This window comes from Aotus nancymaae, unplaced genomic scaffold (genome assembly GCF_030222135.1).
Source record: "Aotus nancymaae isolate 86718 unplaced genomic scaffold, 86718_ANA_hifiasm-v0.15.2.pri h1tg000011l, whole genome shotgun sequence".
NCBI lineage: Eukaryota > Metazoa > Chordata > Mammalia > Primates > Aotidae > Aotus > Aotus nancymaae.
Genome location: NW_026988422.1, coordinates 41,076,893 through 41,102,862, shown reverse-complemented (window position 1 = coordinate 41,102,862; position 25,970 = coordinate 41,076,893). Strand labels below are relative to the sequence as shown.

At 38.5% G+C, this 25,970-nt stretch overlaps 1 protein-coding gene across 2 annotated transcripts in view; it reads right to left on the bottom strand.

The window, feature by feature from the left end:
* BUB1B (BUB1 mitotic checkpoint serine/threonine kinase B) overlaps positions 1-25,970 on the bottom strand; it is a 68,015-nt gene that overhangs the window by 20,224 nt on the left and 21,821 nt on the right. For both annotated transcript variants that reach the window (XM_064374843.1, XM_064374844.1), the window contains exons 6-12: positions 18,584-18,753; positions 17,120-17,334; positions 16,858-16,949; positions 4,803-5,032; positions 1,898-2,010; positions 1,042-1,157; positions 429-478 (exon numbers count right to left, since the gene is read on the bottom strand). In XM_064374843.1, coding sequence (XP_064230913.1) covers positions 429-478; positions 1,042-1,157; positions 1,898-2,010; positions 4,803-5,032; positions 16,858-16,949; positions 17,120-17,334; positions 18,584-18,753 — 986 coding nt within the window. The remainder of the gene's footprint in view (positions 1-428; positions 479-1,041; positions 1,158-1,897; positions 2,011-4,802; positions 5,033-16,857; positions 16,950-17,119; positions 17,335-18,583; positions 18,754-25,970) is intronic.

The window sequence follows — 25,970 nt, the reverse complement described above, 5'->3', positions numbered from 1 at the left end:
ACTTTTAACATGTTCCAAAGAAAAGAACACAAATTTGAATATAAAATAGCTTTAAACTTTTTTTTCCCTGAAAAATAAAACAAAACAAAACACTTTCCTCAGTGTCTTCACTGCTCAGTGTACAGTAACTAAAGTTTAAGATTTGGTAGTTAGTGTAAATTTAAAATTATAATTAAACCAAATATTTTGAAGCACTGAGGAGTCTTAAAAAAATACTCTTTCAAATGTCTTTCTTTTCTTAAAGCATATGCTTATACTAAATTCCATGATTCAAAGACATCCTAGTATCTTAGTCACCCTCTCTGCTTTCTTTCAATCCCTTTATCATAATTTAAAAATATTTACCCTTTATTACATAATCCATTTGTTATGAGCAAGTTCCATTTGTTATCAGCAAGTTCTTCCCGAGGCTGTCAACCACAACTCACCTTCAGAATGAGGTTGCTCCTGCCAAATGTTCTCCGAAAGTGAAGTTTCTCTGTGAAGAAACTTGTTTCAAAACATGTACTCAATATTCACAGAAAGAACTGTTTAATTCTTAAAAGTCTAAGAGGCTTTCCATTAAATATAATATTTACTCTAAGATAAATTATTACTGTCAATCCAAATTCTCTTAAAAAAGCACCTTTGGTTATCAAAACTGTTGCAGAAATATATTTGATAATAGATGTCAGGTTGCATTAATAGTATAAGCAGATTACAAAATGGTAAGCTGCCATTTTTATAAAACAAAACAAAAATACAACACAAAAGGAGAGACAGAACAGTGTTAACAGTAGTCATTTCTTAGTGGTAGAAATGGGTGGTTTTGCTTTTTAGAAACATTATATCTATTTGTTTCTATAAGAAACATGTTTCCTCAATGGGAAATAGTCAATGCTCTGTCCTCCCTCATCAGCACCAAAGCTTATGTTGTGATAGAGACTTACAAAACCATGTCTCAATACTGTAAAAGTCAGAGACTTCAGGACACTAGAGAGTCAAAGGTTGGTTCTAAATGCCCTCCTATATGCATTGTCCCTTCCACCAATGTGATCTTACCTGGCACAAGAGTTTACTCGACAAACAGAACTGGATAGAGTCATTCTTGGTATTTCCTGGGACTCGGAAGCAATTTGCAGTTTAGCTGTCTCCTTTGTAGGCATCTTCTCTTCTTGCTGTTTGTATTAAATAAACAAAATCAATATCCCTCCTATCCAGAAAATGCTATTTTTAAGCTCTAACATAAGCTTTACTGTACTCTTCCCCGAGACATCCATTAACAATATAAATGACTATGCCACAAAAGTTATTTCCAATAATTTATGTTCCTACTACAAACCGGTACTGTTGTACTCAACTGAAGAGTGCCAGGCGTATGCTAAATTTTTTTAGGCAATCTCATTTTAATGGAGCATAGCTAGAATAAAAAGCTGAAGCCAGAATTAACCAAATAACGGTTTAGAGTATAACTAAGAAGTCAATAGACTATACCACTTATTTCACATGCCACAAATTCCATTTTAAGTCACCTGTTAAATTACTTTCCCATTCAATTTTCCTGCTACTAACAGCTAACAAACTAGCAGAAACTCTAACTGGGTGTTGAGAGGACATTAACCTTCTATATTTTTATGTTTAAGTTTGTTTCAATAAATGTTAGTTTTGTGTACTGAAAAAAGAAAAATTCCATCCTGACTAACATTGTGAAACTCCATCTCTACTAAAACTACAAAAATTAGCTGGGTGTGGTGGCAGGCATCTGTAGTCCCAGCTTACTTGGGAGGCTGAGGCAGGGGAATCACTTAAACCTGAAAGGCAGAGGTTGCAGTGAGCCGAGATCACGCCACTGCACACCAGCCTGGTGACAGAGCAAGACTCCATCTCAAAAAAAAAAAAAAGAGAAAGAAAAATTTACCTGATCACCTGTTCTTTCTTGCTGAGTAGTTTGGATTTCTTTTAGCTTCTTCTCCATCTCTTCAATCTGTTTCTGCATTTCTGCTCTCTTCTCTGCACTGGTCAATAGCTCGGCTAGAGAGAGTAAAGGGACTTGAGGTATTATTCCTCATAGTAACTCTGTCAAAAACTGCCTTTGGAACTCATATTCTCAACATATATGTTACTAATACAGATGAAAATAAGTGGAACAAGGTCCTCAACTTGGGGTCTACGCCTCTATTCTTTTATTTATCCAGTCAATAAAAAAATACAATACCTTTGAACAACACAGGTTTCTACTAAAAGGAAAAAAAAAAAAACTGAATACCTACTATGTGCCAAGCACAACTCTAAGTACTTAGGTTTCAGTGGTACATAATACAAAGTCCTTGGTTATGTGATGTTAACATTCAAATTTTAGGGAAACACACACACAAGAAAATCAGCATTTAGGAAAAAAATAAAATATGTGATGTGAGAATGTGTGACTGGGTAGGAAGATGGAGGTCAAGGGAGGGCTACTAAAGACCAGTGATCAGGGAAGATCATTCTGATAAAGTGACATTATTAACCTGAAACCTAAATGATAAGGAGCCAAAGTTCTGGAGAAAGATTCTAGGCCAAAAAACTAGATGGCACAAAGGCCCTAAAGCAAGAAAAGACCACCATGTCTAAGAATCCAAAAGAAGTCCAGTGTGGTTGTGACACAGTAAGAGGATGAACAGGAAAAGATGGGGTTGGAGAGATAGGCAGAGGCTAAGCCATGTGGGGTTTTGTTTGTTTTTGGAGATGAGTTCTTGCTAATATTGCCCCGGCTGGTCACAAACTTTAGGCTCAAGCAATCCTCCTGCCTCACCCTCCTGAGTAGCTGAGACTAAAGACACATGCCACTATGTTTGGCCATGCAGGGTTCTGCAGGTTAGGGTAAAGAGGTGTTGATAGTGAGCCATGTGCTTATTAGTCAATTAATAAATTATGGGGTATGACTGAAAAGTCTGAGGTAAGTCCACTAAGGCGGCTCAGGAGATAAAAAAAGAATTAGAGGACAGAAATCTGAAAGAAGCCAGAGTTTTTGAAAGAAGATGGAAAAAATGACTTGGAAGTCTAATGCAAAGAAAGAACAACCTTTGTGTAGGCCCTGATTGTGGCTTCCTTTTGTATTCTTCCCTGAGAGTAAGTAGTTAGCAAGTCTTTGAAGCCAGTTTTTGACAGTAACTAGAAACCGCATTTATTGAAATGAGGATTTATATAAGGGTACAAACTTTTACACAGATGGGAATTTATAAAAGTTCATGAAATAGATTCAGAGACCAGCTTAGAAATGAGTATTAAAGTCTGGCATGGTGGTTTACGCCTACAATCCCAGTATTTTGAAAGGCCAAGGTGGGAGGATAGCTTGAGCCCAGGCGTTTGAGACCAGTCTGGGCAACACAGGGAGACTCTGACTCCCTATTTTTAAAAAACTAAAATAAAAAACAATAGAAATGAGTATTAAAAAATTATCAGAGGTCAATGTCTCCTTATGCCTACTTAAATCCCATCTAATATAGACTAGGTCCTTCTTTGGCTAGCTGAAAACAAAATGTACTTTCTCTTTTTCTCATAAAGATGGGGACTCACCATGTTGCCCAGGCTGGTCTCAAACTCCTGGGCTCAAGTGACCCACCCATCTTGGCCTCCTAAAGTGCTGGGATTATAGGCATGAGTCACTATGCCTGCCTTACAATAGACTTTCATTTTCCTTCTATATACCTGGTACAGACTAGATTTTTTCCCTTTGGAAACAGTTTTTATCTCGATACCAAGTTCCTTTTCTAGTTCATATTTGGCTACTCTCCTAGCCTATTTGTCTGCTTTGCAACCATCCCTCTCCCTACCTAGACATACAAGTTCCATTTTCAATATATTGTTTGAACCCAGAGCACTTCTGACAATCTTGGATGACACTACTTAGTGTAACAATGATGGCAATTCCAAACTTACTAACAGTCTGCTTTACCAAAGTTTGCTTCCAGCTTGTCACCTGGAACGCAGAAAAGATTGCTCCTCAAAGTATAAGTGGCAGTTAAGTTTCCTAGCTAACCCCACAAACACCACATCCTATTAAGAGAGCTGAGCTATATTAGTAGGTTATTCTGGATATCCATGTATAAAAGAAACATTACTTTGTTCTTATATATCCTGATAAAAATGTCTAAATTGAAGAAGTGGACACTCCCCTACCTCATTTTCTGTACCCTTCTTTATTCTCCTTCACCTTCTCATGTGTTAAGCCCCATATGACTTACTTCCCTATTTTCCAGCCCATTCTACCCTATCTCTTGCCTCCAAGTACTCCAAGATCCAGAATCAGAGCTGCTTCTTATTTCCCAAAAATCCCCCATCTGAATTTTTAGTGAACCTTTTCCTTTAATTTAGAAATATAATGTCTTTAAGCAACAATATGAATATCTGTGATCTAAAACATTGCAGTGTGACCAAGCATCTTAATCTAAATAAGCCCTTGGAGAAATTTCAGGCAAAGTATCAAAGGTAAAGTGAAATATTTCAAGCAACTACATTAGAAAAAGTAGTTAATGGGGATGCATGGAATGCATATATATACATGTCAGGGATCATAGCTGCCTGCTTATGGTATTGGTGAATATAAGTCGTTCAGAACTTCTTCCTTTACTTCTAAACATACTCAGTGCCCCCACACCCCAAGGAATTTTCATAGAAGGCAGCAATAGGAGTTAGACTGATACACAAAAAGAAACTGTACAATCATAGACATATCATATAAAGGTGCAAACTATAAGGTTAGTTTTCCTTAGACTTAATAGATCAGCTCAATCTTCCCACAACTAGGTTAAGTCTTTTCCACAAACTTGAATTACACATACCTTCCCTTTTCTCTTTTAATTTCTTCCGGAAAACTTCAGCCCGGATTTCTTCAAAGGAGAATTCCCCTACTCCTGCATAAATCTTCTCCTTACAATACATCATTTTCTCTTTCTTCTCCTCAGATGCTTGCTGATGGTTCTGAACCCTTTGCAGAGGATCTCCTTCTTCCTTTCCAGGCTTTCTTGTGCTTAGGACGTGGTTTATACTAGGTTCAATTTTACATGGTGTCCTAAAGAAGCAAAATTACTATTATTCATACAGGTCAAAATTTAAAAATCAGTAAGAGTAATAAAAGAAGCTAAAAGATTTACAAGGGCTATCAATAATTATGTTCTGCAAATCGGGAGGCATTTCATTACCTGACCTCAAACTATACTCTAAGGCCATAGTCACCAAAACAGCTTGATACTGGTATAAAAACAGGCATATAGACCAACAGAACAGAATAGAGAACCCAGAAATGAAGCCAAATACTTACAATTGATCTTTGACAAAGCAAACAAAAACATACAGTGGGGAAAGATACCCTATTCAACAAATGGTGCTGGGGTAATTGGCTAACCACATGTAGAAGAATAAAACTGGATCCCCCTCTCTCGCCTTATACAAAAATCAACTCAAGGTGGATCAAAGACTTAAATCTAGGACCTGAAACCATAAAAATTCTAGAAGATAACATTGGAAAAACCCTCCCAGACATTGGCTTAGGCAAAGACTTCATAACCGAGTACCCAAAAACAAATGCGACAAAAACAAAGATTATTAGATGGGACTAAACTAAACTAAAAAGCTTCTGCACAGCAAGAAATAATCAGAAGAGTAAACAGACAGCCCACAGAGTGGGAGAAAATCTTCGCAATCTATGCATCCGACAAAGGACTAATACCTAGAATCTACAAGGAACTCAAACAAATCAGCAAGAAAAAAACAAACAACCCCATCAAAAAGTGGGCTAAGGACATGAATAGACAATTCTTAAAAGAAGATATACAAATGGCCAACAAGCGTATGAAAAAATGTTCAACATCACTAATTATCAGGGCAATACAAATCAAAACCACAATGCGATTCCCCCTTACTCCTATAAGAATGGCCATAATCAAAAAAATTAAAAAACAGATGTTGGTGTGGATGTGGTGAAACAGGAACACTTTTATACTGTTGGGGGGAATGTAAACTTGTACAGCCACTATGGAAAACAGTGTGGAGAATCCTTAAGGAACCAAAAGTAGAACCACCATTTGATCCAGCAATCCCACTCCTGGGTGGGAAAAGAAGTCATTATATGAAAAAGGTACTTGCACACGCATGTTTATAGCAGCACAATTCACAACTACAAAAATATAGAACCAGCCCAAATACCCATTAATCAACGTGTGAGTAAAGAAAATGTGGTATATTATCTACCATGGAATACTACTCACCACAAAAAGGAACAAAATAATGGCATTTAAAGCAACCTAGATGGAATTGGAGACCATTATTCTTTTTTTTTTTTGAGATGGAGTTTAGCTCTTGTTGCTCAGGTTGGAGAGCAATGGTACAATATCAGCTCACCACAACTTCTGCCTCCCGGGTTCAAGCGATTCTCCTGCCTCAGCCTCCTGAATAGCTGGGATTACAGGCATGCGCCACCACGCCTGGCTAATTTTGTATTTTTAATAGAGCTGGGGTTTCTCCATGTTGTTCAGGCTGATCTGGAACTCCCAACCTCAGGTGATCCACCCGCCTCGGCCTCGCAAAGTGCTTGGATTACAGGTGTGAGCCACCACTCCTGGCCTGGAGAGCATTATTCTAAGTGACGTAACTGAGGAATGGAAAACCAAACATTGTATGTTCACACTCGTAAGTGGGAGCTAAGCTCTAAGGACAAAAAAGCATAAAAATGATACAATGGACTTTGAGGACTTGGGGGAAAGGGTGGGGGAGTGAGGGTTAAAAGACTACACATTGCATACAGCGTAAACTGCTTGGGTGATGGGTGCACCAAAATTTCCAAAATCACCGCCAAATAACTTATTCATGCAACCAAACACCACCTGTTCCCAAAAAACCTATTGAAATTTTAAAAAAAGGAAAGTAATATTATGCTCTGAGTACCACCTCTGCTATAAGGAAGGAAATTAGCCATAAGTGGGATCATCAAATAGTTTATATTACTTATAGGTGAAAATAAATCTTAATACCATATCCTAATCATACCCAGTATATAAAAGGAAGTTAACCTATGCAATACAACCCATTTTTTCATGGTTTGGTGTCTGAAAGAATTAGCTTAGCATTAGGAACCTGACAATATTAAGTCCAAGGTGCTCAGGTGAGGGAGAAGAATGAGAGTGGTAGCATAGATTTTAAAAGAATGAAGTATAAGATACTTCAACCATGATACAGCAGGTATTTTCAACCCTGTGGATCAGAATAACTTATATACCTTTTCTTTTCTTTTTTTTTAATTTTATTTTTATTTTTATTTTTTATAAAAACAGGGTTTCACCATGTTGGTCAGGCTGGTCTTGAACTACCGACCTCAGGTGATCTGCCCGCCTCAGCCTCCCAGAGTGCTGGGATTGATTGCAGGTGTGAGCCACCACGCCCAGACTTATACCTTTTATTTTCTTATATACCTTTGTACAAGTAAAGGTACTGGTCCTTCCCAGACTCAGTGAATCAGAAACTGTAATGGTAGGGTCCAAGCATTTACATGCTTAAAAAGTTTCCCCAACTTGCTCAACCTGCTATAGGACCTTCTATGAAAAACTCACACTAACATCATACTTCATGGTGAAAGTCTAGATGCTAACCCCCCTAAGATTAAGAACTAGACAAGGATGTCCATTCCTGTCACTTCTATTCAACATTGTACTAGAAGTTCTAGCCAAGGCAATTAGGCAAGAGAAACAAATAAAAGGAGTCCAGATGGGAAAGGAAGAAGCAAAACTATCTCTTTTTGCAGAAGACAGGTCTTAGATAACAAATGAGTTCATCAAAGTCAAAGAACCCAAGATCAGTATACAAAATCAATGTATTTTATCCATTTGCAATGAACAATCTGAAAATAAAATTAATCTCATCTCAAAGCAGCATGTAAAAAAAGTGAAAAAAGAAAATGAAATTAAGAAAACAATTCTATTTACCACAGCTTTAAAAATAGTAAAATACTTCACAATAAATTTAAAATAAGGAAGTGAGTGAAGACATATAGATGGAGGTTGGGCACAGTGGCCTGTAATTTCAGCACTTTGGGAGGCTGAGGCAGGAGGATCACTTGAGGCCAGGAGTTACAAGACCACTTTGGGCAATACAGTGAGACCCTGTCTTTAAAAAAAAAAAAAAAAGGGCCGGGCGCGGTGGCTCACGTCTGTAATCCCAGCACTTTGGGAGGCCGAGGGGGGTGGATCACGAGGTCAAGAGATCGAGACCATCCTGGTCAACATAGTGAAACCCCGTCTCTACCTAAAAATACAAAAAATTAGCTGGGCATGGTGGCACGTGACTGTAATCCCAGCTACTCAGGAGGCTGAGGCAGGAGAATTGCCTGAACCGAGGAGGCGGAGGTTACGGTGAGCCGAGATTGCGCCATTGCACTCCAACCTGGGTAACAAGAGCGAAACTCCGTCTCAAAAAAAAAAAAAAAAAAATTAGCCAGACATGGTGGTATGCACCTGTAGTTACAGCTACCAAGGAGAATAAGGTAGGAGAGCTGTTTGAGCCCAGCCTAGGCAACAGAGTGAGACACTGTCTCTAAGGGGGAAAAAAAAAAAAGATATATAGATGGTAATAAGCATATGAAAAGATGCTTCCCATATGTCATTAAGGAACTGCAAATTAAAACAATAAGATACTGCTGCCCAACTATAGAATGGTTAAAATCTAAAATATTGACAACACTGAATGCTGCCAAGGATGTGGAACAACAGAAGCTCTCATTCACTGGTGGTAGGAATGCAAAGCAGTACAGCTACTTTGAAAGATAATTTGGCACTTTCCCACAAAGCTAAAATTAGTCTCATTATACAATCCAGCCAAATTAGTTGAAAACTTATGTCTGCATAAAAACCTGGTTGGGCGTGGTGGCTCATGCCTGTAATCCCAGAACTTTGGGAGGCTAAGGCAGGAGGATCACTTGATCCCAGGAGTTCTAGACCAGGATGGGCAACACAGTGAAACCTGGTCTTTACAACAACAACAAAAAATGATCCAGCCATGGTTGCATGCACCTGTAGTCCCAGCTACTATGGAGAATGAGGTGGGAGAATTGCTTGAGTCCAGGAGTCAGGGCTGCAGTGAGCCAGGATCGTGCCACTGCACTCCAGCATGGATGAAAGAATAAGACTCTCTATTTAAAACAAACAAAAAAACCTGCACATGAATGTCTACAGTAACCGTACTCATAATTGTTAAAACTCGGAAGTCACCAAAATGACCTCCTGTGGATGAATGGATGAACAAAACATGGCACACATATACAATGAAATATCATTCAGAACCATAAATAAATGAGGTACTGTGCCAGAAGAAGAGAACCTTACCGTTAAGTGGAAGGAGCCAGTCTGAAAAGGCTACCTATACTATAATTCCAACTATATGACTTTCTGGAAAGAGTAGAACTATAAAGACAATCAAGAGATCAATGGTTCCGAGGGATTTTGGTGGGGGGGTGGGAGTGGGGGGCAGGGAGAGAGAGAGAGAGAGAGAGAGAGAGAGAGAGAGAGAGAGAGAGAGAGAGAGAGACAAACGAAGCACAGGGGATTTTTGGGACAGTGAAACTATTCTATATGACACTGTAATGATGGATATATAACATTATACACTTTTAAAAACCCACAGAACTATAAAACACATTAAAGTGAATCCTAATGTAAACAAAGAATTTTAATCAATAATAATGTATCAATATTGCTTCATTAATTGTAACAAATGTACCACACTCATACATGATGTTAGTAGAAAAAACTGTCCATAGGGTTGAGGGGTGGGGAGGGAGTATATAAGAACTCTCCATACTTTCTACTCCATTTTTCTGCAAACCTACCACTGCCCTAAAAAATAGTCTATTAAAAAAAAAAAAGGGCAAAACTTGTATTCTGAAACCTACAAAACATTGAAAGAATTTAAAGATATACATAAATGGAAAGACATTCCATGTTCATGGACCAGAAGACTTAATATTTTTAGGAGTCCTTAAATGAACCTACAGATTCAACAGAATCCCTAACAAAATTTCAGCTGGCTTTTCTGCAGAAACTGACAGGATAATCTTAAAATTTATATGAAATTATAAGGGAATCAGAATAGTCAAACAATCTTTAAAAAGAGGAACAAAGTTGGATTCATACTTCCCAACTTCAAAAGTTACTACAAATCTGCAAGAATCAAGATTGTGTAGGGGGGAAAAAAAAGATTGTACGGTATTGACATAAAAGGACAGACCAACAGATCAATGGAATAGAATTAAGAGTGTAAAAATAAATTCATACATTTTGGTCAACTGATATTTCAACAAGTGCGCCAAGACCATTCAATGGCAAAAAAGTAGTCTTTGGGACCACTGGATAGCCGCATGCAGAAAAATGAATTTGGATTTCTTCCTTATACAAAAATTAGCTAAGAATGGATCATAGACCTAAATATAAGGGCTAAAACTATAAATATAAGGGCTAAAGTTCCTAGAAGAAAATGTATAGAAGTAAGTTTTCATGACATTGGATTAGTCAGAGACTTCTTAGATCTAACACCAAAAGCACAGGGAGAAATTTTAAAAAACAGATATATTGCATTTCATCAAAATTTTAAATAACTTTTGGTCTTCGAAAGAGATCACTGAGAAAATGAAAAGACAACCCAGAATGGGAGAAAATATTTGCAAATCATTTATCTGATAAGCACTTGTATCCAGAATACATAAAGAACTTCTACAATTCAACAATAAAAAACCAAATAGAGTAGTTTCCCCTTACTCATAGTTTCACTTTCAGCAGTTTCAGTTACCTATGGTCAATGGTGGTCCAAAAATATTAAGTGAAAAATTCCAAAAATAATTCCATCAGTTTTAAATTCCAAGTCATTCTGGCCAGGCGCAGTGGCTCACACATATAATCCCAGCACTTTGGGATGATGAGTCGAGTGGATCACTTGAGCCCAAGAGTTCCAGACCAGCCTGAACAATATGGCGAAACCCCATCTCTACTAAAAACACGAAAATTAGCTGGGAATGGTGACACGAGCCTGTAATCCCAGCTATTTGGGAGGCTGAGGCACAACAATCGGTTGAACCTGGGAGGTTGAAGTTGCAATGAGCCGTGATGGCACCACTGCATTCCAGCCTGGGCAATAAAGACTCAATGTCAAAAAAAAAAAAAAAAAAAATTACAAGCCATTCTGACTATCCTGACGAAATCCCATATATGCCCATTTTGTTCCATCTAGGATGTGAATCATCCTTTTGTTCACCATCCACATATTAGTCACTGAGTAGCTGACTCTTATCAGAACAGCTGTCCCAGCACTGCAGTTCTTATGTTCAAGTAACCCTTGTTATACTTAACAATGGCCCAAAGCACAAAAGTAGTGATGCTGGTGATTTGGATATGCCAAAGGTGAAAGTTTTTAACTTTTATTTTATTATTTTGTTTTAGTTTTAGAGACAGGATCTGGATCTGTTCCCCAGGCTGGAGGACAGTGGCGTGACCCTGGCTCACTGCAGCTGTGGACTCCTGGGCACAAACAATCCTCCCGCCTCAGCCTCCATAGTAACTGAAACCCCACAGGCATTTGCCACTATGCCCAGCCAGTTTATTTTTATTTTTAGTAGAGATGGGGTCTTACTATGTTGCTCAGGCTGGTCATAAACTCCCGGCCTCAAGCAATCCTCTTGTCCCAGCCTCCCAAAGCCAAAGTGCTGAGATTACACGCATAAGCCACCACGCCCAGCCTCAGCTTTCATTTAAAAATATATATATATGCTGAAGTTGATAAGATTTACAGTAAGAATGAATCTTCTATCTGTGAAATTGTGAAGAAGGAAAAACAAACTTAGTTTTGCTGTCACACCTCAAACTGCGAAACTTACAGCCACAGTACATCTATAAGATAAAACATACTATATAAAGGGTTTGGTACTATCAAGTTTTGAGCCTCCACTAGAGGTCTTGGAACATATGCCCTACAGATAAGGAGAAACTACCGTAACCCAAAGGAAAAATAGGCGAAGGATTTAAAGAGACATTTCTCCAAAGAAGATATACAGAAGACCGATAAACCTATGAAAATAGGCTTAACATCATTAGTCATTAGGAAAATGCAATCAAAACCAGCAAGATAGCACTTCACATCTGTTAGAAAGACAATAACCAAAAAGGCACAATAACAAGTGTTGGGAAGGAATTAGAGTACTCATACATTATTATGGGAATGTAAAATGGTGCAGATCCTTGGAAAACAATTTGACAGTTCCTCAAAATATTAAACACGGAGTTATCACATGATCCAGCAATTCCTCTCCTAGGTATATGCCCAAGAAAAATGAAAACACATGTTCACATAAAAATGTATACACAGTATTCATGGCAGCATTATTCATAATAGCCAAAAAATGAAAACAACTAAAATTTCTATCAACTGATGAACGGTTAAATAAAATGTTGTGTATCCACACAATGGAATATTACTTGGCAATAAAAAGAATGAAGTACTGATACATATCACAACATGGATGAACCTTGAAAACATTGCCCTTAGTGAAAGAAACCAGTTAGAAAAGACCATATACTACCCAGGAGCAGTGGCTCACGCCTATAATTCCAGCAGTCTGGGAAGCTGAGGTGGACAGATCACTTGAGGTCAGGAGTTTGAGACCAGCCAACATGGCAAAAGCTTGTCTTTACTGAAAATACAGAAGTTAGCTGGGAGTGGTGGTACATGACTGTAGTCCCAGCTACTTGGGAGGCTGAAACAGGATAATTGCTTGAACCCAGGAGGTGAAGGCTGCAGTGAGCAGAGACTGTGCCAGTGCACTCCAGCCTGGGTGACAGAGCGAGACTCTACCTCAAAACAAACAAACAAACAAAAACAGACAACAACAAACAAAGACCATATAGTATATGATCTTATTTACATGAGATGACTAGAATTAGCAAATTATCTATAGAGGCAAAAAACAATTGATTGCTAGGGTGGGGATTAGTGTCATGGTGGGGAATGGAGTCTTACTGGTATTGGTACAAGGTTCTTTTTGGAGTGATGAAAATGCTCTAAAATTGACTGTGATAAGGGTTGCATGACTCTGTGAACATACTAAAAGCCATGGAATTATATTTCAATGAGTTGGGGTTTTTTTGTTTGTTTAAAAAAAAGAAAAGCTTTAAAAAACAAGCTTTCCTTACAAAAGAAAAAAGGCCAAGCTTTCCAAGTAACTCTAAATATACAGGTAAGGCTGGAAACCAAAAGTATAGAGGAATAGAGACATAGGGAAAATGGAAAAGAAGGGGGAAAAGACCATTAAAAAGGTAAAATCAAGTCATTAGTTCACACAAGACCTGTTCATTGTCTTGTAGTCATATCTTACAGTTTGTTTTCAGTGACTGTTACTTACACAACATGGTCTGTCCACAAGATTAAAAGATTAGAAGCTTTATGTAGGAGAGAGAGCATACTACAAAGGACATACAGTTCAAAAGAACTGATAGAAAACTTGGGTTCTAGACCTGGATCTGCTACTAAATACCTATGATTGAGAAACTGGTTACGTAATTTTGCAGTTAGAAAACCTGTTGTAGCTACTTCATTAATAGTACAAAACAAACAAACAAACAACAACAACAACAACAAAAAACACTAACTAACAACAATCCCACAATAGTTTTCTGTTTGATAACATTTCCTTGGAAGCACTTTATATTTCCTAAACTGAAACAGCTATACAGAATGAATTGACATTATATTAATTTTAAAGCTTAGGAGAAACCTTTTTAGATGAAGATTTTAATTTGGATTGGAATATATTGGATTACTTTTTAAATTTATATTTAAAATTTTGAGGAATTAAGGGCAATGAAAATTGAGCTTACTAAATGCAATATGATATTGTGGGCTGACATCAGAAATAGAAAAAATAAATTTAAGTGGAAAAACTATTAGCTATTAGTTTAGCTAATACTATTACACCCAGGTCAATTTCTCAGTTTTAACCATGGCTATGTAAAATGTTAATAATAGGGGAAATTGGGTAAAGGGTATACAGAAACTTTCTGTATTATCTTTGCATCTTTTCTATTACTGCAAAATAAAAGGTGATTAAAAAAGTAATAAGGAAATTAAAACACATCTTCGTAACCAAGTAATTCTTACTATTTAAATGATCTCTATAATTGAATTATACAAGATATATTTCCAGAAGTACTTAATTTTCTAACTCCATACATCTAACTTTTCAATCAATAAACATTGATTTAATGCCTATTCCATACCAGGTACTAGAATAAAGAGTTAGAAGACATAGTCCCTGACGAAAAGAAGCTCACACTCTAGTAGAAGCTTACACTCCAGAAACAAGAAAGGCTATGACAGAAGGTAAACACAGTGACACAGGGCATGTAGTAAAGCTAAGGCAGAAAGCGGGGGCATGGTGTGGATGGATAATGGATGACAGAAATGCTTCACAAAAGGTTTCCTGGAAGGGATAACATCTGAGCAGAATCCTAAAGGAAGGGTAAGAATTAGTCAGATGGAGGAAGAAGAGTAAGGATAGTAAAGAGGCTAGTCTAGACAAGTTCAGGAACATATAGCCTAGTGTGACCACAAGTAGGAGGGGAAAACACGAGACGTTGGTAGAGCCAAAATCACGAAGGGTCTTATAATAAATGTTGAATTTGAATTTCATCTCAAAGGTTATGGGGAGATAACAAGGGATTCTTTTCAATCAGGGAAATGATATGATCAGATGTGCACTGTAAACCCATAACAACAACAACAAAAGTTTAAATATTTCCTATACCATATTAATTTTAATATGTCATATTTCTACAAAATGACTTGAATCATTTGAAAAACCAGATATCTATAAATGTATGTTGTTGGTTTCTATAAAGGCTCATAGGATTTTCTTTTTTATTTCATTTATTTGAGATAAGGTCTCACTCTGTACCCAAGATGGAGTGCAGTGATGCAGTCATGGCTCACTGTAGCCACAAACTCCTGGGCTCAAGTGATCTTAGTCTCTTAAATAGCTGAGACCACAGGTGCAAGCCACCACACTTGGCTAAATTTTAAATTTTTTGTGGAGATAGGGTCTCCCTGTGTTGCACAGGCTGGTCTTGAACTCCTAGGCTCAAGCAATTCTTGCACCTCAGCCCCCAAAGTGCTGAAATTACAGGCATAAGCCATCATGCCAGGCTGATTTTTCTTTATTATTATATTTATTGATTTATTTTTTAGAGATAAGGTCTTGCCCTGTTGCCTAGGATGAAGTGCTGTGTGGCATGATCATAGCTTACTGCAGCTCCAAACTCCTGTGCTCAAGTGATCCTCCTGCTTCAGCCACTCGAGTAGTTATGACTACAAGCACCTGCCACCAGGTCCAGCTAATTAAAAAAATTGTTTTGTAGGGACACTTTTTGCTATGTTGCCAAGGCTGGTCTTGAACTCTTGGCCTCGAGTGATTCTATTGCTGTGGCCTCCCAAAGGGCTGGGATGGTAAGCGTGAGCTGCCATGCCAGTTGAACCAGGAGGTCAAGATTGCAGAGAGCCAAGATGGTGCCACTGCACTCCAGCCTGTTGTCAACAAAGCAAGACTCTGTCTCAAAAAAGCAAAAACAAAACAGAATAGTCTTTGTCTTGTCTTGGGCAATTAGGTAGAATTTTTGCTCAAAATCTTAATTATTATTTTTGCTTTCCTAGCATGTAGTGGGAGTTATAAATTAGTTATGAGGGACATTCTTGCACTGGGACAGAATTCAACCTAGTATTAGAACTATGCAATGTTAAGCATTAGACTAAATCTCAAGCTGGTTTGTTTATTTAACCACCAGCTACTATACTTTTTCTTAAAAACAGAAATGCTAAGGATTAGAAAGAAAGGGGAAAAAGATGTCTAGAAGGAAAAAGCAGGGTAAGAGGGAAAACTATTATAATTTCTCATTACTATCAATGACAAAAGGAGAATGTCTCACTTAAATCACATTATCTTTCCTACATCCCCATTATCCCATCAGATAAGTCTTCTAACTTTACTGCTGAAGCCTCTCCCATCCACCTTCCCTTCTCCGTCTGTTACCACTGACCCGCCCAAATACCCCCCTTAATATCCTTGCCTGAACTATTCCAATAGCTTATTTATCTATGTTCAATCTATCTTCCACAATAGCTACCATTAATTTTCCTAAAGCAATGTTCAGTAATGAAAATATAAACCTAATTAATAAGTTCATTCCTTAATAAAAATATTAACAAATGGACTTTTAATCCTAACATACTCAAAGGAATACAAACATAAAAGATATATAAAACTTGTCTGGTTACTTTTTTTTTTTTTTGAGACGGAGTTTCGCTCTTGTTACCCAGGCTGGAGTGCAATGGCACGATCTCAGCTCACTGCAACCTCCGCCTCCTGGGTTCAGGCAATTCTCCTGCCTCAGCCTCCTGAGTAGCTGGGATTACAGGCACGCGCCACCATGCCCAGCTAATTTTTTGTATTTTTAGGTAGAGACGGGGTTTCACCATGTTGACCTGGATGGTCTCGATCTCTTGACCTCGTGATCCACCCGCCTCAGCCTCCCAAAGTGCTGGGATTACGGGCGTGAGTCACTGCGCCCGGCCCATTTTTAAAAAATAAATAGAGACAGGGTCTCGCTAGGTTGCTCAGACTGGTCCTGAACACCTAGGCTCAAGGGATCCTCCTGTCTCACCTTTCCAAAGTGCTGGGATTACAGGTGTGAGCTACTGTGCCTGGCATGGTTACTTTCATCTTCACAAAGAAGAAAATGCCTTTGGGAACTAGGACAAGTGCGTCTGCCCACCCTTAATAATTCCCACTTCAAAATATCCAAAAACCACACTCACATTACTGGCTGTTGTGCAGTCTCTTCCACATATGGAGTAAAACTGGGAAGCATAGTAGGTACAGCTATCATCGAAGCTGTATTGCCACGAGGCTGGAGATGAAGAAGAAAACTAAAATTACCATAGTTCTATGTTCTGAGACAGCATATATAGACAGTGCCTAATTATTCAAGAAGAATTAAAAGAGATGGTAAAAATACTCCTCTCTCTAAATGTGAAGTCTCTGTTGTGTCGGCAAAACATTGACTCTAAGAGTTCTTACCTTGTGTTCCAAGGGCCTGCCTGTGTTCCAGGGGCCTGCCTGCAGCTCATTTTCTTTGGCCCTGGGCACGGGGGGTGCTGTCCATGGCTGGACTGTAGGCTTAGACAACTCTTCTCTAGAAGTCTCATCAGTGTTTTCATCAAAAACAGTAATTCTACTATTACTTTGCATCTGTTGAGGAAATGGATTTTGGAGTCCTCTGTTCTGGCTTAGAGCTAGAAGCAAAAATATTAAAACCTCATGTAAAACATTTCATTATCAACTTAGATGCCAGATAAAGTACACCTATTCTTCCCCAACTCAAGGAGAATATTTCCACTACAATAGGAAAAAAAAAAAAAAAAAAAAGAAATTTTAAAAATAATCTTAAAAAAACTTAATCGAAAATAGAACCGTTTTATCCATTCTTTGTTACTTCTCCCTTCTTTTCCCTCCTTTAGTCACCCATCTTTTATTCATAGATTTCCAAAAAAGACGTTCTATATCTTCCTTCAGTCATCATTATAACATCATCTAGTTTTATCCGAAACAAACCTAAGGTTTATTCTTCAGTTTTAAATTTTCTCTCAATGGAAATGAGCAGAGATATAACTAGAGAATACAAAATTAACTCATTCATTAGGAGTTTTCTCTGTTGTGGGGCTGGTTATTAACCAAGCTTCATCACGATCTGGATGAAATAGCCTTTGGGACCAAACACTCCCTATATCCTAATTCTAGAATCACCAAACACCATTCTGATTATTGATAAATTGATACCAGGAAAGAAATGAGATTTAAAAAACCAGTCTGGTTTACATATCTAACTGCTATTATTCTCTGTACCTTCTGCTCAATTTTGCTGTGTACCTAAAACTGCTTTAAAAAATAATCAGTGTTGGCCAGGCACAGTGGCTCACACCTATAATCCTAGCTACTTGGGAGGCTGAGGCAAGAAGACTGCTTGAGCCAGGAGTTTGAAGTTACAGTGAGCTATGATTGCACCACCACATTTTAGCCCGGGCAACAGAGCAAGAACCTATCTCTTAAAAAAAAAGTCAATGTTAGTTTAAAAAAAAATTATTGTTGATCTTTGGGTATACAGAGTGTCTAATTTCTGGCCCCAAAGGGCTGAAGGCAGGGTTCTTAACCATGTTAATATTATTCTCTGAGGCTTTGGTATATGTGAGCTTCACTTTGACAACACCTGCTACGTTACTAAATATCTTCTTTCAACTAACAATTCAAACTCAAAATCTTGATGCTTCCTGAATATTAGGTCTTTCTTAAGACACAAAATTACTGATGAATTTTGATTTTACTGTACACTATAATATTAGCTCTCCTTTGACTGCCTTTTTTGTGCTACTCAGTACTCAGCAAACTAGAACAGTGTCCACAGATATATGTATGTATTATCTTCTTACATAATTTGCCTACCACTAGAAACTAAGAGTTTTCCAAAGTAACGTTTAAGAAACTTACCCTTGAGAGAACCTCCTACACGGATGATTGGAGCTCTTGCTGTCTTTTTCCCTTTGCTCTTTAGTTCAGCTAGTGTGCTTCGTTGTGGTACAGAAGACTCAAAAACTTCCTCCTCCTCTTCTTTCTCAAGTGCCAAAAGAGTTTGTCGAGACACTCGAGCTTGGAATTGTCTAAAGTAGCAGAATGGACAACTAGCTTTTAGTGAGGTGACCACTACTTTACCAGACTCAAAATTTCTAATTTGTTAAAGCAAACAACAGGCTGGGGAAAGAAACGCAAAAATATCCCAAAGAATGTGTTTATTCTCTTGGAAGTAAAGAAAGTCACCTTAACATCATGAAAAGTTTTGGCTAGAATGATTTAACTCTCCCTTTAAAATGCCCAAGTTCGACCAATTTAAATTTCTCTGAAAATCACCACTAAGTTTGATCTGAGGATCAGGTTAGGGTTATTAAGGCTATAATCACACAATGTATGAAGATCAGAGTTTCCCACCAACTTTTTATTAGAAAACTTGACCCACCAATTGTTAACATTGTGCCACATCTATTTTATCACTGGATGTCTCTTTTTCTATACACACACATGCACACGCACACCCACATATGCAGTTTCTCCTGGCCCATATGAAATGAAGTTGCATATGACATGACATTTTGCTTTAGTAAAGCTGGCAGAAGTTTGAAAAGTAAATTTCCTATGCTGCTGCCACAGTTTTAAGTACTATCAGAAGAGCTTCTCCAGTCCTATCACTGCTTCATTCAACTAGCCTTAAAAAGTATCATCAGAAAGGTTTAAAAAAAAACAAAAACCCTCAAAACCCAGAATACATTGCAGGTACTGGCCAAGATGCAGTATGCCCACTATAGCTTCTCTCTGTCCCTCTCACTGATAGGAATTAAAAACGGTAGATAATATACAATTAAAAATGGTAGGCAACTGAGGGCTCTGAAAAGTCAACAAAATCAAGTGGACTGTGGAGAGGGGTCAAAACTTGGAGAAAAAACCCACGCAGGGTTGTTTCCTTTTATTTATTTATTTTTTTATCTCTTCTATTTTCTCTTGTGGTTTTAAACTGCTGTAATGGTGGTATGGGAATCTAAAACTCCTAGAGAAACTCCATCTTTCTGGTCAGAGAACTGGGAAAAAGGGACTCTGAAGGCCAAAGAATATGGGAGGAGAACTACAAAGGAATGAGCTAAGCAAGGGGATGTCCTAATTCTGTATGTGAATTGGCATACATCTTACGCTCCCTCTTGAGCTGTGCATGCACAGGGAAGACGCAAAGCAGCACAAAAAAGGCTTTCAGAACTGAACTATGATATAAATCACTGCCCAAATCCCAGGTTAACCCTTAAGTGGGACATGCATGGGATAAACCCAAAGCAACATAGCAAAGGTCTTGAAAACTGAACTGACACTGGAACCAACAACTACACAAGATGACAAAGAACTTGTAATATTTGAAGTGTGATTGGCTACTAAGACAAAACATACATTTTCTACAGAGAATATAAGGCAAGAGGATCAGAGTCTTATAACATAGTGTCAGGATAAATGTCCAGGTTACAAGAATTACTTGACACACAAAGAACTAGGAAAATGTGACCAATTTTCAAAGGACAAAACAAGAAGCAAATGCAAACATAAAATGACCCAGATGGTGCTGTTTTCAGATGGAGATTTTATTTATTTTATTTTATTTTTTGAGATAGAGTCTCACTCTGTCGCCCAGGCTGGACTGCAGTGGTGCAATCTTGGTTCATTATAACCTCTGCCTCCCGGGTTCAAGAGATTCTCTTGCTTCATCCTCCCAAGTAGCCAAGATTACCACCACGCCCAGCTAAGTTTTGTATTTTCAGTAGCGACGGGGTTTCAACATGTTGGCCAGGCTGGTCTCAAACTCCTGATCTCAAGTGATTCACCCACCTCAGCCTCCCAAAGTGCTGGGATCATAGGCGTGAGTCATTGTGCCCGGTCTGGAGATTTTAAAGTACCTAGTATAACTATGTTCCATGAGATAAGGTAAAAACATTTGAAATGAATAGAAAGACAGAAATTCTCAATACAGAAACAGAAATTATAAAAAAGAATCAAACAGAAATTTTAGACTTGAAAAATACAGTATCTGAAATAAAAAATTTATGTTGAATTGATTCAATAGCAGGATGGAGATGGAAAAGTAAAGAGTAAGTGAACCTGAAGACAGAGCAATAAAAATTGGCCAATCTGAAAAACAAAAAGAAAAATGGTCACACACAGCTTCGGGGACCTATCGAATGATATCAAAAGGTTTAATTTGGACAGATTCTTGGTAGCAGAGTTGGGGGAAATGGCCTAAAATTTGTGCAACTGAAGACCCAGAGACAGTGGGGAAAGAGATGCAGGTACAACCAAGTATTTTTAAATTAATGGCTGAAAACTTGTCAAATTTTGTGAAAGGCATACATTTACAAATTCAAAGGGCCCAGTGAACCCAAAATAGATTAAATGTAAAGAAAATCATATTTCTTTACATGTAAAGACACACCACAATCAGACTTCTGAAACCCAAAGCTAAATAAGAAAAAATCTTGGACAAGGCCAGAGAAAAATCAACATATTATATATAAGCAGGAACTACTAAATGACTACAGATTTCTTATTAGAAAGCATGGAGGCCAGAAGACAGTAGGACAACATCATTAAAGTGGTGAAAAAAAAGAAATGTTGGCTGGGCACAGTGGCTCACGCCTATAATCTCAGCACTTTGGGAGGCTGAGGCGAGCGGACCATTTGAGGTCAGGAGTTCAAGAACAGCCTGGCCAATGTGATGAAACCCCATCTCTACTAAAAATACAAAAATTAGCCGGGTGTGGTGGTATACATCTATAGTCCCAGCTACTTGGTTACTTGAGAGGCTGAGGCAAGAGAATTGCTTGAGCCCAGAAGGTGGAGGTTGCAGTGATCCAAAATCATGCCACTGCACTTCAAACTGGGTGACTCCATCTCAAAAAAAAGAAAAAAAGAAAGAAAGAAAAAGAAATGTTGACCCAGAATTCTTTATCTTTCAGGAAAGAAGATGAAATGAGGACATTCTCAGCTGAAGACAAACTAAGAGAATTAATTGACAGTAGACCTGCTCTAAAAGAAAATGGCTAAAAGAAGCTCTTCAGACTGAAAGGAAATAATAATAGAAGTAAACTTGGAGCTTCAGGAATGAAAAAAGTTCGAACAACAACGACAAAAAAGAATAAACACAAAAGATGATTTTCCTAAGTTCTTAAGATATTTAGATATTAATATATGGCTTTTGAAAGCAAAACTTGAAATATTGTCTGTTGTGGTTTTCAGTGTATATAGATGTAATACTTATGGCAAGTATACCAAAAGAAAAGGGAACATAAGGGAACCTTTACGGTTATAAAGCTTCTGTATTTTACTTTAAGGGATGAAATACTGGAGAGGATCCAAGATGACTGAAGAGGAACAGCTCTGGATTGCAGTTCCAAGCAAAAATGCAGAGGGTGAGTGATCACTGCATTTCCAAACAAATTTTTACTGCCCACAGACCAGGCGATTCCTGGGCAGAAAAGAACCATGAGTCTCCAGCTCAGCTGTTTCAGCCAGCGCAGCGAGTCTCCGCACAAAAACTCACACAAATCCAGGCACCATTTCGACTGGCAACTGGAATGCCTGAGAGAAAGAGTTGCCCGTTCAACTGAAAAAAGGGAGCTGAAACAGGGAGCCAGGTGATCTGGCTTGGCTGGTCCCACCCCCACAAAGACCAGCAATCTGAAACGCTCTGAATTGAGAGTTTCACAGCAAGCACAGCTGGACCTGGGACGGTCCAGCTCTATGAGGGGAAGGGCATCCGCCATTACCGAGGCAGTCCACCATTACTGAGGCAGTCAGCCATTACTGAGGCAGTCTGCCATCACCAAGGCAGTCTGCCATTACAGAGACAGTCCGCCATTACCGAGGCAGACCATTACCGAGGCAGTTCTAACTATACCCCTATAAACAAAATTGCAAGGAAGTTCACACAGCAGCAGGGCACAGCCCACGGCAACTCAGCAATGCCTCTGCTGGCAGACTGTGACTAGGCTAACTCCTTGCTGGGCAGGGCAACTCGGAAAAAAGACAGCAGAATGACAGGAACTTATAAATAAAGCCCTGCCTTCCCAGGACAGAGCACCTGGGAAAAAAAGGCAGTTATGAGCTCCGCTGCAGCAGACTTAAATGTAGCTGCCCAGCAGCTCTGAACAGAACAATGGAGCTCACAGCTCAGCACTTGGGCTCCTATAAGGGACAGACTGTCTCCTCAAGCAGCTTCCCAACCCCTGTATAACCAAAGAGACACCTCATAAAGGAGAGCTCAGGCTGACATCTGGCAGGTATCCTTCTGGAACAAAGATAACAGAAGAAGAAACTGGCAGCAACCCTTACAGTTCTGCAGCCGCTGCTGGTGATCCCCAGGTAAAAAGGGTCTGGAGTGGACCTCTAGCAGTCCTACAGCATGGGGGCCTGACTGTTAGCAGGAAAACTAAGAAACAGAAAGAAATAACTTCATCAGCAACAAAAAAGGACATCCACTCAGAGACCCCATCTGAAAGTCACCAACTAAAAAGACCACAGGTAGATAAACCCACAAAGATGGGAAGAAACCAGCCCAAAAAGGAAGAAAACAGCAAATCCATAATGCCTCTCCTCCTCCAAGGGATCACAACTTCTCATCAGCAAGGGAACAAAGCTGGATGGAGAATGAGTCTGATGAATTGACAGAAAGAGGCTTCAGAAGGTGGGTAATAACAAAGTTCTCAGAGCTAAAAGATCATGTTCTAATCCAATGCAAAAAAAACTAAGAACCTTGAAAAATGGTTTGATGAAATGCTAACAAGAATAAACACCTTAGAGAAAAATATAAATGAACTGATGGACCTAAAAAACACAACACGAGAACTTCACAAAGCATACACAAGTTTCAATAACCAACCAAGCAGAAGAAAGGATATCAGAGATTGAAGATCAACTCAATGAAATAAAATGAGAAGGCAAGATTAGAGAAAAAAAGAGTGAAGAGAAATGAACAACACCTCCAGGAAATATGGGATTATGTGAAAAGACCTAATCTACATTTGACAGGTGTACCTGAATGTAACGGAGAGAATGAATGCAAGCTGGAAAACAATCTCCAGGATATTATCCAGGAGAACTTCCCCAACCTAGCAATGCAGGCCAATACGCAAGTCCAGGAAATACAGAGAACACCACAAAGACACTCTTCAAGAAGAGCAACCCCAAGGCACATAATCATCAGATTTACCAGGGTTGAAATGGAGGAAAAAATGCAGCCAGAGAAAAAGGTCAGGCTACCCATAAAGGGAAGCCCATCAGACTCACAGTGGATCTCTCAGCAGAAACCCTACAAGCCAGAAGAGACTGGGGGCCAATATTCAACATCCTTAAAGAAAAGAACTTTCAAACTAGAATTTCATATCCAGCCAAACTAAGCTTCATAAGCAAAGGAGAAATAAAATCCTTTATGGACAAGCAATTGCTGAGACATAAGTCACCACCAGGCCTGCCTTACAAGAGCTCCTGAAAGAAGCACTAAACATAGAAAGGAAAAACCAGTACCAGCCACTCCAAAAACGTACCAAATGGTAAACAGCATCGATACAATGAAGAAACTGCGTCAACTAATGGGCAAAACAACCAGCTAGCATCAAAATGGCAGGATCAAATTCACACATAACAATATTAACCTTAAATGTAAATGGGCTAAACGCCCGGATCAAAAGTCAAAAACCCATCAGTATGCTGTATTCAGGAAACCCATCTCATGTGCAAGGACACACATAGGCTCCAAATAAAGGGATGGAGGAAGATTTACCAAGCAAATGGAGAGCAAAAAAAGGCAGGAGTTGCAATCCTAGTCTTTGATAAAATAGACTTTAAACCAACAAAGATCAAAGGAGACAAAGAAGGGCGTTACGTAATGGTAAAACGATCAACACAACAAGGAGAGCTAACGATTCTAAATATATATGCACCCAATATAGGAGTACCCAGATACGTAAAGCAAGTTCTTAATTACCTACAATGAGACTTAGACTCCCACACAATAGTAGTGGGAGACTTTAACACTTCACTGTCAATATTTGAAAGATCAACAAGACAGAAAATTAACAAGGATATCCAGGACTTGAACTCAGATGTGGACCAAGCAAACCTAATAGACATCTATAGAACTCTCTACCCCAAATCCACAGAATATACATTCTTCTCAGCACCACATCACATCTACTCTAAACTGACCACATTATTGGAAGTAAATCACTCCTCAGCAAATGCAAAAGAACGGAAATCATAATAAACAGTCTCTCAGACCACAGTGCAATCAAATTAGAACTCAGAATTCAGAAACTAACTCAGAACCACACAACTTCAAGGAAACTGAACAACTGGCTCTTGAATGTTGACTGGATCAACAATGAAATGAAGGCAGAAATAAAGATGTTCTTCGAAACCAATGAGAACGAAGATACAACATACCAGAATCTCCAGGACACATTTAAAGCACTGTCTAGAGGAAAATTTATAGCAATAAATGCCCACATGAGAAGCAAGGAAAGATCTAAAATTGACACCCTATCGTCAAAATTGAAAGAGCTAGAAGAGCAAGATCAAAAAAACTCAAAAGCCAGCAGAAGACAAGAAATAACTAAGATCAGAGCGGAACCGAAGGAGATAGAGACATAAAAAACCCTTCAAAAAAAAAAAAATCAATAAATCCAGGAGCTGTTTTTTTTAAAAAGATCAACAAAATAGACTGCTAGCCAGATTAATAAAAAAGAAAAGAGAGAAGTATCAAATAGATGTAATAAAAAACGATAAAGGAGATATTACCACAGATTCCACAGAAATATAAACCACCATCAGAGATTACTACAAACAACTCTATGTATATAAACCAGTAAACCTGGAAGAAATGGATAAATTCCTGGACACTTGCACCCTCCCAAGCCTAAACCAGGAAGAAGTCAAAACCCTCAATTGACCAATAACCAGGACTGAAGTCGAGGCAGCAATTAATAGCTTACCAACCAAAAAAAGCCCAGGTCCAGATGGGTTCACAGCCGAATTCTACCAGACATACAAAGAGGAGCTGGTACCACTCCTTCTGAAACTATTCCAAACAATCCAAAAAGAGGGAATCCTCCCCAAATCATTTTATGAGACCAACATCATCCTGATACCAAAAGCCAGCAGAGACTCAACAGGAAAAGAAAACTTCAGGCCAATATCCATTATGAACATAGATGCAAAAATCTTCAATAAAATACTGGCAAACTGATTGCAACAGAATATCAAAAAGCTTATCCATCACAATTAAGTAGGTTTC